Consider the following 13,991-nt stretch of genomic DNA (forward strand, 5'->3'; position numbering starts at 1 on the left):
TCTAAAATTAAAACTTCATGTGAAGAGGGCAGGACCAAAGAGGAGCAAGGAAATATCATGGAGAAATACACAGCCACACACAGGTAAACAAGAATTTCAGCACAGCCCACACTGCTGCTCTTATCACCCTGAATTGTGGGGACCATCTGCTGGTGTGAGAAATTCAGCATTAGGGAGGAAGTCCCAAACCCAGCAGCCATATATGCTTAAAAGCAGACACTATGAGACTTCATACACCTAACTGGATTGGTTTTGTTTAAGCTTGTGCCTTGTCTGGGAAATCTAATTTATGATTTCAAACTTCCTGAGGTTAAACCTCAAAAGTGTAAACCCTGCTGCCAGTCTCAATCCAAAGACATGAATGCCAACACTGTCCCTTGGGCAGCCCTGAGCAAGGCCAGCCTTGCTTATGGCCTGAAGCACAGCTTATGGCCTCTGAGTAAGAGCGAATCTTTATTGTTTGCATGTGCACTTTACACAGGAAAGCTTAAAAATGCAATCCACAGTCCTATTTACTTTTTACCACAATGTCAGACAAGAAGAATAGTTGTGTTTCCCTTCAACACCATGAAAACCAGGAGGTTTGGGGTAGATTCCAAACTTGACTGGTGACATTTGGACATCGTAAGACACTGGATTTTACATGCCTAAAATTAAAGAAATAAACTATTTTTAAATTCTCCGGACTTCACTTTTATGCAAAAATCTACTAAACGCGCGTTTTGTGACATTTCTGTATTTTTCAGAATATCGCACAGCTGCTGAAAAAGGAGGTGACTCTATGAGGCCATTCAATACACCGAGAAACCTAAGCTCCACTACTCCAAGCCCAAGCCTCTGAGAAAGCCATGCGAACTCAGGAACCCTCTTCGTCCTCACCACGCTGAAAGCGCAACCCCGGAGCCGCAGGGCCCGTCCCTAAAAAACAGGAATAACAGCAGGAAGCCAAAGGTTTGGGACGTCACCTCCAGGTGAATACGAGAGGGGAGTCCCCGCTCCGTGCCGGCGCCGGGGGAGGCCTGGGCGGAGCTGCCGGGGGAAGGCGGGAGAGAGCGGCCCCCCAGCCGAGGTAAGGAGGGAGGGAAGGAGGGAAGGAGGGAGGGGAGGAGGCGACGTCGGCGGCAGGAGCCGGGGATCGGTGACCGGGGTCGGCTCCGAGCGGGGCGGAGGGAGGGGAGAGCGCGGGCGGGGCGGAGCGCGGCGGGGCCGGGCAGGCCTCGCTGTCCCGTGTTGTGCTCTCCCCGGCAATTACACCATAAGCATATATCCAGGAACGTGTATGTATGTATCTCTGTGTGCATATATATATTTGTATTTAAAACAGAAAATTAAAGCTTTTTTTTTTTCTCTCCCTCCCTCCCCCCCTAGTGCTAGAGTTAAATAGAACAAGAGCATATATGGTTACTTTTCCCTTTTTTTTTAAAATCTATGTAATTCATCTTTCTCCTCCACTTTAAGAGGTTGTTTCCCCCCTTGTGCAACAGCTGTGGTTCAGTTTTGTAAGCAGTCCCTGGTTCCAATGTGTGGTTCTGGCAGTAAATTACCTTCATGCCTTTTGCTTCAGAAATGCAAATTTTAGGGTTTGGTGTAGCTATGATAAGCTAATTAGTGTTCTGATGATCCGGACTTTGGGAAGTCCAGAGATGTCTTAGGGAGGCACTGAGGATGCAATAGGTGACAGTCCTGTCAGAGGGGAATTTGAGCTATTTAAGGTTCTGCCTTTTACAATAATTTAATTAGACAAATTGGATTTCACTGCAGTGATGATTTCTAAGGACTTAATTCATAAAATGTTTCAGTAGCTATTGCTGCATCTGGAGCAGACTAAATTGGCTGGGTGAAGCTGTTAACCCACAGCTGCCTGCCCTGGCCTTAGCAGGTGCCCTGAAGAAGGACTGGCTGCATCGCCACTCAAAAAAAAAATGTGTGGATGTCCCCTCACCAAGCATTGTGCATTTTTTTTAACAATATCTAGAAAAAACTAAGAAATGAGCCTTTTAGGCTCACAAAGTATAATGGAGAGTTTCAAAGACATAAGAACTGCTGTCCAGCCCAGCGATCTGTCACAGGCAATGGAGAGAGGAGATGCAGTTTAGGGAAACTAACCTGGCCACTTGCTTCACCTTGTGTTCCTTAGGGACACCACACATGGATGTATCCTCCCAGGGTGCTCTTCTTACCTGTTGTAAAGTTTGGTATTGCTTTCACTGACTGCCCTCTAGATCTGCTATTGCAGGAAGAAGTGCTTTCAATTTAACCAGTGCTTTCATCATTCTGTAAAACTCAGCTGTAGCCTCCCCCAAGCTCCTCCTCTCCAAACCAAACAGTCTCTGACATTTTTTGCCTCTCCATTCACTTGGCTATTTGAACTGCCCATCCTGAGCTGAGACCAGAACTGCTCGTAGCAGTCAAGGCTCGGTCCCACCCAGGTTTTTGGTAGCACTAAGACAATACCCCATGTGATGGTCTTGGTACCTTTCCTCATGATGCCCAGCATTTTCTTGGCTTTTTTGTCTGCCACCAAAAAAAGAGGAGGTGCAAAGTTTTGGAGATAGTATGACTATATGGTTATTAGTGTATACTTTAATTATCAGAACAATTTATAAACAGTTCAGTGTAGTTGTTTCAGAATCTCATGTCTTTTTCTTTGGATAGATAGAAATCCCCACATAGGTGAGATGTTCTTAAAGAGAGAGCACAACGTTTTGGACAATAGGCAGGGCAGTGTAATTTCCAAGTTCTTTGGTTGTACAAGACAAGTAAAGTTCTAAAGCAATCATTTAATTAAAATGATAAGAAGCGATGTGAACTCTTGATCCTAGGAGCCATGTACTTAAACTGCTTCATTGCTATGCAAAATCCTCAGTCTTATTAGGAAAATTCATATATTAGTGCAAGAAATGCACATGATGCTTTGCATTTTGATGGCTTAAAAATAGAGCTGCAAGTAATTTTCTCACTGGCAAGTAGGCTATGCTTAGGGGCACCTGGATGCTACCAAGGGTGTGCAGGAGGGCACATTGTTTCCAGCAGCAGCCTTATATATTCATTATCAACCTCAATCTTTGAGCTGGGTTTGTTGCCTCCAGCAGTAACCAATAGATGAAGTTTCAGAGGAAAATGAGACCTGTCATGCACTTAACAAACTGAGCAGTTCTACATATTGCAGAATTCCTTCTTGCTTGCAGGTGGTCCGGTAAACTTCAAAGCATAGAAAGATAGCTTTCTTAGTCATGATTTTAGCTTATTGTTTTTAATTCTCTCCTTTGCTAGAAGACCTGCTCCATATGACTTAAGAGCCAGTGAGATGTTCTTTCCTTGACTACATAAACTCTGTCAGGGATTAGTTGCTCCTAACACAGCATGATGGCAAATAGTGATCCCTTTTTTGAAACCCAAAAGTAACTAGGGGGATTATCAATGTCGATGTTTTAACTTTGGTCTTGCTGTTTTTTCTGGAAATCCTGCATTTCCCTCTGGTTGCTATATATGATTATTTTGCATCTGTTCTGCAGTAGTGCTTTTAGATGTTTCATTAGTTTCCTACCTTTTAAAGCCAGCTTTATAAAAGCAAATTGTAGTGATTGAAGATGCTTTCATTACCACTTAAATATCTTCCATTTGTGTGCAAGCTGTATTTCTGAGATTTACCTTAGGTTATGCTAAGTGTATCTTTCTAGTTACAAGAAAATTACAATGATGATGATAGACAAAAAAATCACTCTGAGGGGCTTCTCGAAAGGAACTTGAAGTTTTAGCAAGAGACTGTTTTGACAGACAAGTTGGTGTTTTCACTAAATCAGCTGTTTGTTTGCTTAAAAATAACCACCCTGGGGTTTAGTTCTGCATGTATCCTCTCTTTTCTGTAGATCAATATATTGTTCTTTGTGGGTGATTGACTCATACGTGCAAACAGAAGGATGATTATTGGCTTTACTTAGAGTAGTTTATACAACTGTAGGAGAATAAAAAACTTATTTATTCGTGTGATATGGGCACAAGGAGTAGGAAAGGAGCTGAGGGTTAGATGTTGAGTGATCACAGGGGATTACTGGGTAAGTAATTATAAAGCTCATCCTGCAGTAAATACAAGAAGATGCCAGGAGTTGGTTGTGTCCCTGTGACCTTGTGGAAATGCTGCCAAATGTACAAGGTCTGCTCTTGTGTAATGCACGCTGACATCCTGCATTTCCCAGCAAACTGCCTGTGGGAAGTTGGACAAGATGGTCTTTTTTTACTTATTTTCTGCATAGTCTGGGCTGGGGAGGTATCGTTGGCTTTGTCACCAGATGGAACTGCTACAGATCTCTGTGCCTAAATATTGTCAAATGCTCAATGGGCAGTTTCCAAAATGGGGATTATTTTGTTATTTTCCCAGAGATGCAGAGAAAGAATATTAAGAGTGTTATACTTTGTTTTCTCTTTACGTGTTTACTGTTTAAGGATAACAGATAATCTAATGACCTCAAAATATTTAGTAAATGCCCATATAGGCGTGTTAAAAACATGGGAGTTTACTGTTCATGTGCATAAATGGTGGTTTCTGAATTCCATGTTGCTGAGTTGTTCCATCCCTTATTGCTGTTCAAGCAAGAGGGAGCCTGTAAGCATGATTATTTGGCAGGATGATTAAGAATATTAATAAAATATAATATTCTTAATATTAAGAATATGAGGAGGAATATATCCTACAGGATACTATCATGGGACCATCGCTGTGGACTTCTCATTGGCTGGACTCTGGGACCAGACCCTCTTGTGCCCCACTGTGTAATTCCAGTTAAAGTTCTAAACTTGCAACAACTCAACAGGCTTAAAAAATTATATTGTTGACTTGAGCTCACAGGGACTGTTTTATGTGTATTGTGAACACCATCCTTTTAAAGTTGTGCTAAAGAATATTTCTGCTCATTTTTTTTTGCACTTGAAAATCACTGAAGGCAATACCATGAGCATTATTAACTAGAGGTTCAATATTGGCACATATTTCAAATTGCTTGAATCCTGTGCTCAATTTATTATTTATATTTTTCATGCTTTATCCATGTGTACTTTTTACGGTGATTTTTTTTGTTTAGTTCCTTTCAACTGTAGGTTCTTTGTACAATGGAGCAGAAACAGTTGGGAATGGAAGTTGAAAACAGAGAACTAGTTGTATTGAGAAGAAAAAAAAAATAAAAGTAAAAGCAACTATAAGTGATGTTTAGGTTGATTTCAGAGATGTCATGGATGAAGAGATTTTGTTGGCTCCTCCCTCCCTGTGAGAGGGAACTTCCCCACAGATACAGCCTGAAATAAAGGAATTGCAAGAGTGAAGTATCCCACTGTGATTTGAAGGATTATAATTTCAGGAAAGGAAGAGACACTTCTGGTCAGGCTGCTTTTTCTGGTTACCACCAGGGCACTTGGAGTTTGGGCCACAGACATATCACAGTTTTCTGTGAGGTAACTTCTCCATGGAAAACTTTTTGGTTTGTTGGGAAAATTGCTGCCTGGACAGAGATGAAAAAAAAATAGTGAGTACCCCCTCAAATTAAGCAAAAGATCCCTATGCATTGTTAATATTATTTATTATTTTTGTGCCTTGAGGCAGTTTCAAAGATATATGTGAAAAAGCAGGGATTATTTTTATAAAGTTGTACAAGCTGCTGCTCCAGTGAAAACTGAAACAAACTATTCTTCTTTGCTGGGGTAACAAGCTTTTTAATGAGTAAATAAAATGTCACCTTAGATTGTACATTTTTAATTTTTTCTCTCACCCAGGTACTTACGTTGATTATTGAAGTGGAAGGTGGGGATACACTGGTAAATATTTGTCACTGTTGCAGAGGATTGATTTTAGTGACAGCACATGCTGGGAACTTACTGACTGGAGTAACTTCTGTTACAGGGGTGGCTCTCATTATTTAGAGTGTGAGAAAATCTGATATCCAGTCATATTTTTAAGGGACATTTGTGTACTGTGGTTTGCTGTGGTTTGGGTCAGCTACTAAAATGCACTTTATATTTTCTGACTTTGAAAATATGTCTAGCAGCCATAATATTCTTATAATGTCATTTGGTGTAACTCAGCTGGACTCAGTGCATCTGCATGAATATATATGAGTTAATGATGTGGTCCAGTAAGAGAATGGAAATGGGTAGCTTTGAACTTGTTCAAATCTAAATTTCATCTAAATTAATCTAGATTCATCCTCACAGGAGGAGATAACACTTTAATCCTGTGCTAGGATTTGTTTTTTTATTTCTGTTCTTTGCAGAAATTTTCCCTCAAGGGTGAGTGCCTCAGAGCATGCACGGATCAGTGTCTTGTTCTCCAGTTTACTAATTTAACAGCTCATGAATCAGCCTGCACTGCTCAGCACTCCATTGTGCTGCTGATAATTAATCAGATATGGCTCTAATTCCTGTCTTTCAGCAGAACTTAGCTGTGGTCATCTGTTACATCATCTATTATTGACATATTGTAGGAATATAGGCAACAGGAAGAGATCTTGCAGGAATTTTCTAATGAAGTTAATAGTGATTTGTCCATCATAAAACCTTTTTTATATGGATTAAATTTGATGGTAACTGCCCTTTTGTGTATTGCCACATGATGTTCCATGTTGCTGAAAGCATTCCCAGCTGCAGACACTCGAGTGGGAGGTGACTGGCATTTATAGGGAGACACCTGCTTGGCCAGGGCTGTTGGTACAAGTGCCCAGAGCAGGGCACACAGGCTCTGTGTTTAAAGTTTTCTCCTGTGTTTGATTTCTCAAGAGAGCTTAGCTGAAAAATCACTTAACTTCCTTTTTTTTTTTTTTTCCCTCTTATTTTGAGTGGTGTTCTATTGATTTTAAACCTTTAAGTAATTAGTACCAGCCAAGATAGTGGCTGAATCAGAAAGTTTTGTTTGAAATTTTAACTGTTGTACTAGACCTGTTGAATAGGTTTAGGATACACTATACTGGGGATAGTAGGAATAAAAATACTGCTCTTTTGATTATTTTTTTTAATATATAACTAGATTTTATAAGTGGGGGGTGTATATATGTATAAAACATCTTATGCAACACAACTTCATTACATGTTTAATATTAGTACATTCTTGGTTTGGTTTGTTTGTTTGTTTGTTTTTAGTCTTTTTATTGTTGTTGGTTTGATTTTTGAGTTTCCACTATTGGTGTTGCCTGATTATCATTAAGAATTACGGGTTGAAGTCTTTCGCTGGAGTCTCAGGATACGAATGAGTAAGAGCTGCAATCAAACCATCCAACACCTTTGTTTCAGGTGAGAAATAGAGTAGTCTGTAGAATTAAAAGAAAAACAAAAGCAATCATTCAGCTAAGATGGCAAATTAAAGATCAGCAATGGGAATATAAACCACCCTTCATCAGAACAGAAGAGAGTTCACAGAGCCATGGACCAGCACGTGAGAGCTCCCATTCACATAGAATGTTTTGCTCACTGTTTCAAGGCAAAAAGACAATCAAGATACATTTACAGAACTGCTGATATGGAAACTAAAACTTTGGTGTTGGTTTTTCTGAATAAACAACCTGCAGATTTTGCATGCAGTTTTCATGTGTGAGTTTGTTTGGTGTCCACGCAGGGTCAGTAAAGCAGAGGAGAGAGAGAGAAGAGGGTGCTGTGAAATGTGCTTCCTGCAGCTGCTACAACTGTAAACCATAAAATTGTTGCTAACTTCCAATGGCTCTGCAGCCAGCAAGTCTTTTCTCCCTGAGTATGATGTGAGATATGAGAAATAAGTGAAGTAAGATAAAAACATTATGAAAGAATCTTTATATGTATATTTAGTACTAAATGTTCAAGTTACAGATAGCACTTATGCTTCAAAGAATTTTCTCTATGAAATTTTGCAAACTGCTAATGTGTCACAAGTGGAAATATTAAAATTTGTTTCAGGGTGCACTGAATGCTGTTAAGAGGTACAGTCCCAAGCTTCAGAACTGTAAATCCTCTGTAAATTAACTGATAGAGTTGGCAGCTACAAAACATCAACTTCACATTGTTGTAACTGTTATTATCAAATTTTTCTAAGTCAGAGAAGTTAAAAAAAAAAAGGGAATATAAGGCCTGGGAACAGTAAGAGGTAGGCTCTGAGCTACAGTACTTGGTTGTATTGCAGATGGAGAGTAAGATTTGGCTAAACAGAGCACAGAATCCAGACTGGATTTGGTCTGCTAACCCAAGACTGACTGCTGAAGTTTGGGATGCAAGTGTCTTCTGCAGGAAGACAGTTAACATTTGGTGGAGAGGCCTGGAGGCCAGGAAAAGTGATGCTCACACCTATATATCATACACACCTATACTGTATGTGTGATATATAGGTGTGAGCATTGTAGAGATTTCAAATCTAGGCAAATAAATTGAATTCACAGACGTGTGTGGGACATACATATTTTTACCATGCCAGGTATATTCTTGATCAGTTGTAAAAAGTAGCTCCAAGCACAGTGACTAATTTAAACTGATTTCTGCTCCATTTTTACTGAGGTACCTGACATTTTAACACACAGGACTGATCTCCTGCTACTTCTCTGGTGCTCCATGAATACACACCTCTGAGAATGGTGCTCCTTTTAGATTAGGAAGGATAGACAGGGGCTTCTCTTTGTCAAGTGTCTTCTATTTTAATTTTTTTTTTCTTTAGGGTGGAGTTTTAATGTTTTGCTGTCAGGATGACGAGCAGGATCCCTGTCATTCTTGTAGCCTGTGGCTCCTTCAACCCCATCACAAACATGCACATGCGGTTGTTTGAGCTGGCTAGAGATCACCTGCACCAAACAGGTCAGTAAGGTGGGCTGAGGGGCACACACTCAGAGCTCTGCTGGGAAAAGGAAGGAACATTTTCAGCACTTGCCTGGATAAGCTCTCCATTTATGTCTGACTTAATTTTAATTCTCCTTATTGATCATTTAATATGAGGTTTTCTTGGCATATTCAATGCGGGAAGGGTAGCATTACCTCTTCCTTTGGCTCAGTGTTTAAAAAAGTATAATGAGTGTTGACACAAATAAAGTGAAAGTTTTATCAGCAGTTTTAGGATCGTATTTGTGGAACTGGCTGAGCCTTGTGAAGGAGTATGCTTAATAATTCTGAAACTGAGAAGAATCATTTATGTTCAGATTTCATGCTTTTATGATACACTATGTTTTAGTAAGAAGTGTAGCAGTTCTGACAGCCAGGTGAAACTGGAGAAAAGGTGAAACGTTAATTATTCATTATCCATCTTCACTAAGAGGCACTTTTTCTATCCTAGAAAAATAATTTGTTCATAAACTAAAAAAAAAAATTGAGATACCAGCAGGATAGAATGTTTTGGCAACAAAGGAGAAAGTGGGTAACATCAGGAACTTCAGCAAGAATCAGAAGAGCCACTGAGAGGCGTTGAATTCTAAGCTTGATCAGCTCCTTAGTTGCTGAGGGGGTTTTTTGGTTTATTTGTTTTTTTTCATTTGGCAGCTGAAATTTGCATTTATGTTTCTGGAAGCAGTAGTGAGAGAATTGGAGTTCACTGGAATCTGACAGAAGTTCCTAGGGAGGTGGTTCAGTAGGAACCTGAAGGGCAAATAACAGTAAAAGGAATGTGGCTGTCAAAGTGAGGCGGGGAGAGAATCTGGTAACCCACTGATACCCCTGTGCAGGAAATGCAGCAACTACCTACTCTCTGTATACTGTCAGAATACCTTGACCCTCATGGGGAAGAATTACAGAGCTGGCTCAGAGAGCAACCTCTACAAGTCTCTGTTGTCCTATAACTTTAATATTATTTTGTTGCTCCTGCAAGACTGGAAATAAAGGGTTAAAAAAAGATTTTACTTGACTTTTTTTCACTGTAATTTTGTAACTGATTCTGCTGCCCATGTGTGCAAGGAGTAGAAGGGTAATGTGAGACCAATTGGTAATTCTGTTTAAGTAACATTTCATTACCTTGGAAGAAGGATTGAACTGGGAAATGAATTATGGCTCTGTCTGAATCACAATTCATGGTTTAGTCTGCTCCAGGATGTGTGTAATGAGACTCCACCCCTTACTCAGAGCAGGTTACTTAAAGAAGTCTGGTAAAAATCATACTAAAAGTGAAATTGTGAAAAGCTGAAATGGAAATTGTGCATTACTTTGCACCTCTCTAATGTCAGTGCTTAGTTCTGGATAGGGTGTGACTTGCCTTTTGACTTCTCAGTTTAATGTGTGAAGACTCACTAGTATTAGGGCTTTGTGCTTTAAAGAAACCCTTCATTTGTGTCTGGGTTGCCTGCAGTGCAAAGCAAGAATCCTGTTACCCATCGCAAGTCAAGGTGGCTTTATTTGAAGTATCTGTAAGTGCAGATATATGTGTTTTTATGTCTGGATATACAAATCTCCTGTATGATCTTCTTTCCACTGTGAAGATAGTTTCTCAAGCAGAAGGGGTTGGCAAAGTGTTATAAACATGACTGATTTGGGATGCCTGTTTGATAGTAGACCCATTCCTACCCAGGAAGTTCATTGGTCATTCTCTCCCGGTTTTAATCCTGTTTCCAGTTCTGTGGTTACCCAGGGAAGGAGGGGAGAAATTGGAGCTCATTTGCTGAGAAGCCCCAGCTGCAGACTTGGGAGCTGGTAGTGGGGCTGGAGAACAATGGTGATCCATGGCTAGGGTTTGTTTGAGCTGAGGGAGGAGGATGCTGTATTGCCAGGGATTCCCTCCTCAGAGGGAGCAGTGCACTTGGAAGCTGACACACACTGAGTGCCTGGGAAGGTGAGAAGCAGGAGTGAGGAATCACCCAGCACAAGGGGCTGTTACCAGGCTGTGAGAACGGCTTCATTTGGTTCTTTTGCAGGAGTTCTTCATTCCAGATGGGACTGGCATGATGAGTTGTGAAGTGGCTTGGCTGGAGCTCACTGCAGTCACCAGCCCTGGGAGTGTTCAAAAGCTGTGTGGATCTGGCACTGGGGGCATGTTGTAGTGCTGAACTCGGTAGGGCTGTGTTAATGGTTGGGCTCAATGATCTTAGAGGACTTTTCCAACCTTAATGATTCTGTGACTTCAGAGTCAGGTTTTGCTGTTAGGAATGACATGACTATCCCTGATGTGCATCCTGTCTGACAGCTCCAGTAATTCTCTCTGCCAGCTTTTTGTACATCACTTCAGTTTCAAATGCTGCCTAATCTTATTTTTCATACATCCCTGTTTCAAGTAGGAAATTTTATTGAGTTTCTGGTATTTTAAGCAGTTTCATTGCCACATGTGAAGTAATTCATTACGGCTGTGATGTATGTTCACTTTCAATGCAATGGTTTCTGAATTGTGTCCCCTTTGATTTTCCTTCTGTTGAATTCCTTTCACAGAAGGTGACTGAATAAGAAGTAAAAAAGTCCTTTTTCATGCTTAGCATGGTATACATGTCATGGGAAGGTAAGTTTAGGATGATATCCTTTTGATATTTAATCTGAACAAAGATGTTAGATATCCCTCCCTCCTCCCCACTTAATTATACCTTATTAACATTTTAGTTTAAATGGAACAATGACAAATTTGTTTTCCTTGCCTTAGTAGGCTGAGAGTTCTGAGAGGATAATTGTGGCTTTCTTGTGGGTTCAAGGGAAACCACTGCTATTGCTTCAATACAGAATTTTGTCAAGTGATTTTAATCAGTGTGTAGTCACACACAGAAGGCTGATAAAAGAAATTAAATAGTCCAGTAATTATCTGTATTTGTAAAAGCAAGTGTGCCAGTCATTTCAACAAAGAAATGAAAACTTACATCTTGTTTCAATTTAGACAATTAGAACATTATATTGTAACTTATTTTCCAACACTGTTCACGACTGGTAGCACATTTTACATCATTTTACATTTTGAAATAGCTGCCACTTCCCTCACAAAGGAGAACTGACTCCTCAGCAGAGTGATACTTGTTATTTATGTGTTTGATGTTGTGTACATACTATGCAGTAAAATTTAAACCGTTCATCAGATGCATTTGGTTAAATCTGAGATGTGTAGGTAGTTTTATGCCCTTAGAACAGGCTTAATGAAGCAAAGAAAATACTTATGCCTGGAGAAACCTTCCAAAACCCAGCGCCAAAAAATTTGCAATCCTGTGTCCTACAATCATTCACGAGTGCACTGAGTAGAAGTTATCTTGTCCAGTGCTTGAAAGAAAATTAGGGAGAGTCTCTAGAAAGAAACAGGAGTCCAGGGAACTTTCTTTCACTTATGCTTGCAGACTGGATGCACAGGACAGAAACCATAGATAGGTGATGAGTTGAGTGCTGTCATCTTGAGTAAAGTGTGTGGGGTTTGAGGGGAGAGTTTTTGGTCTTTGGTTTTCAGTGGGTTTGGGGTTTTTTTGGTGTTTAGGTTGGTGGAAGTTCTTTTGGTGTGGTATTGATTTGGATTTTTGTGTATGTGTTTAGGGCTTTTGATTTGGTGGCTTGGAATTTTTTGGTGGTTTACTCTGGGTATGGTTTTAGAGGGGGTGTTGGGTTTTTCTTAGTTGGCCTTTGTTTTTTTCCCAGTGGATGAGAGATACATGACATGGTCTTTAAACTAATGCCCATATCTGCAGGGAGGCAAAACTTTTGTGTTTAAGTTGGTGTCATGTTTCATTGATGTCAGAGAAGCTTCCAGCAAGTCTAACTCTGCCTTTTACTCAATTACCATGGAAATGCAGAAGAGACTTATGTTTTGTGGGCACTGCTCAGCAGGGAGGAAAGTTTCTAGAAATTTTGCTTATGCTAAACCAGAACTATTTCATAATACTTACTTAGTAGCATCTTGGAAAAGGAATGAAATCCAGCAGCACTGAGGCACCAAGTGCCATTGCTGCCTGCTCGGGACGGGAAGGAAGGAAGAACAGCAGTGGGGTCATTCCTCTTCTCTGGGGAGGATCACACCAGAAAGCTGCAGAGCTTCCCAGTCTGTTGTGGGTTTTCCTGTGACATTGAGAGAAAAATGAGTCATGGGTCAGAGTTAAACGTATGGAAAGTGTCTCATTTATTTGGTTTCCTATAGTGGTTATTTACTTTTATTATTTACCTTTTGTATAGTTTCTCACAGTGAATTCCAGACTTACTACTAGAAGAAATAAATCTTTAGAAGCCCAACCAAAGTGCACATACAATTTTATATGAAATTGCCATTTGATAAATTTGCTTTAGTATTAATAAATTAATTCAGCATTACAATTTGTGCTAGTGTTTGTGACAATTGACAGTGACTTTTATTATGTAAAACTAAATACCTACTTAATAGTCTATTTTAACATGTTTGAGAGACAGCTTTTTTTTCATTACTTTTGTTATATTTAGTTTTCTAACCACTAACAAGTTTTCCTAAACAGTTCTTAGAGAATATAAGTTTGTAGCAAGAGGAAATTTTTTGCTACTTGTGGTAGGTATGTTTTGTAAAACAAAGCCACTTAAGGGCCTGAAGGATTTTTACACATACTTAGGACAAGCAATAATAACACACTTCAGGATGAAAAATTCTATTCCAGAGAAATAGAATTTGAAGATAATTCTGGACCAAGAAAGGTTTAAAGCTACCTATAATAATTTATGGGACAGAGAAGAGAATTGCAGTGGACATTAAGAAAAGCCCAAGGGGACAGAATTTAATGATTTTCTCTTTGCATGCCTGCCAGAATTGAGGGCCATATTTGAATAGGTGAACTTTGAAGTTACTGAAGAGGACACAAGTTATTACCAGCCAATAATAAAATGTTTTCCTATGTTTTGGCAGCTAGAGCTTGTAATTTTAGGTGGAAGGCTCTCATGGGCATCGTGTTTGCATAGTGTGGGTTACTCAGTTGTGAATCATCTCAAACACTTCCTGTGTTTGACTGTCAGTACTGAAGTACCTTCATTTTTTCCTTCCAGTTGTTTTCATTTCTGCTTTGGAACAAGCTGATATGGCATCAGAAGCTCTTAGCCCATTTATGCAGTTCTGGGCCAGACTGAAGACTGAAATCATTACAACTCACAGGGATAGGACAGAC

The 13,991-nt window shown here is 39.9% G+C and overlaps 1 protein-coding gene across 5 annotated transcripts in view; it reads left to right on the forward strand.

The window, feature by feature from the left end:
• Positions 1–813: 813 nt before the first annotated feature.
• LOC113950524 (retinol-binding protein 1) overlaps positions 814–13,991 on the forward strand; it is a 39,321-nt gene continuing 26,143 nt past the window's right edge. For 2 of the 5 annotated variants that reach the window (XM_027650431.1, XM_027650428.1), the window contains exons 1-3: positions 1,012–1,069; positions 7,188–7,272; positions 8,657–8,793. In XM_027650431.1, coding sequence (XP_027506232.1) covers positions 8,685–8,793 — 109 coding nt within the window. In that variant the 5' untranslated portion in view covers positions 1,012–1,069; positions 7,188–7,272; positions 8,657–8,684. Of the gene's footprint in view, positions 972–1,002; positions 1,070–5,406; positions 5,517–7,187; positions 7,273–8,656; positions 8,794–13,991 lie in introns of those variants that run through there. The other 3 variants (XM_027650429.1, XM_027650430.1, XM_027650432.1) reach the window with 3 other exon arrangements.

Source organism: Corapipo altera, unplaced genomic scaffold, assembly GCF_003945725.1.
Source record: "Corapipo altera isolate COAL_440 unplaced genomic scaffold, ASM394572v1 54, whole genome shotgun sequence".
NCBI lineage: Eukaryota > Metazoa > Chordata > Aves > Passeriformes > Pipridae > Corapipo > Corapipo altera.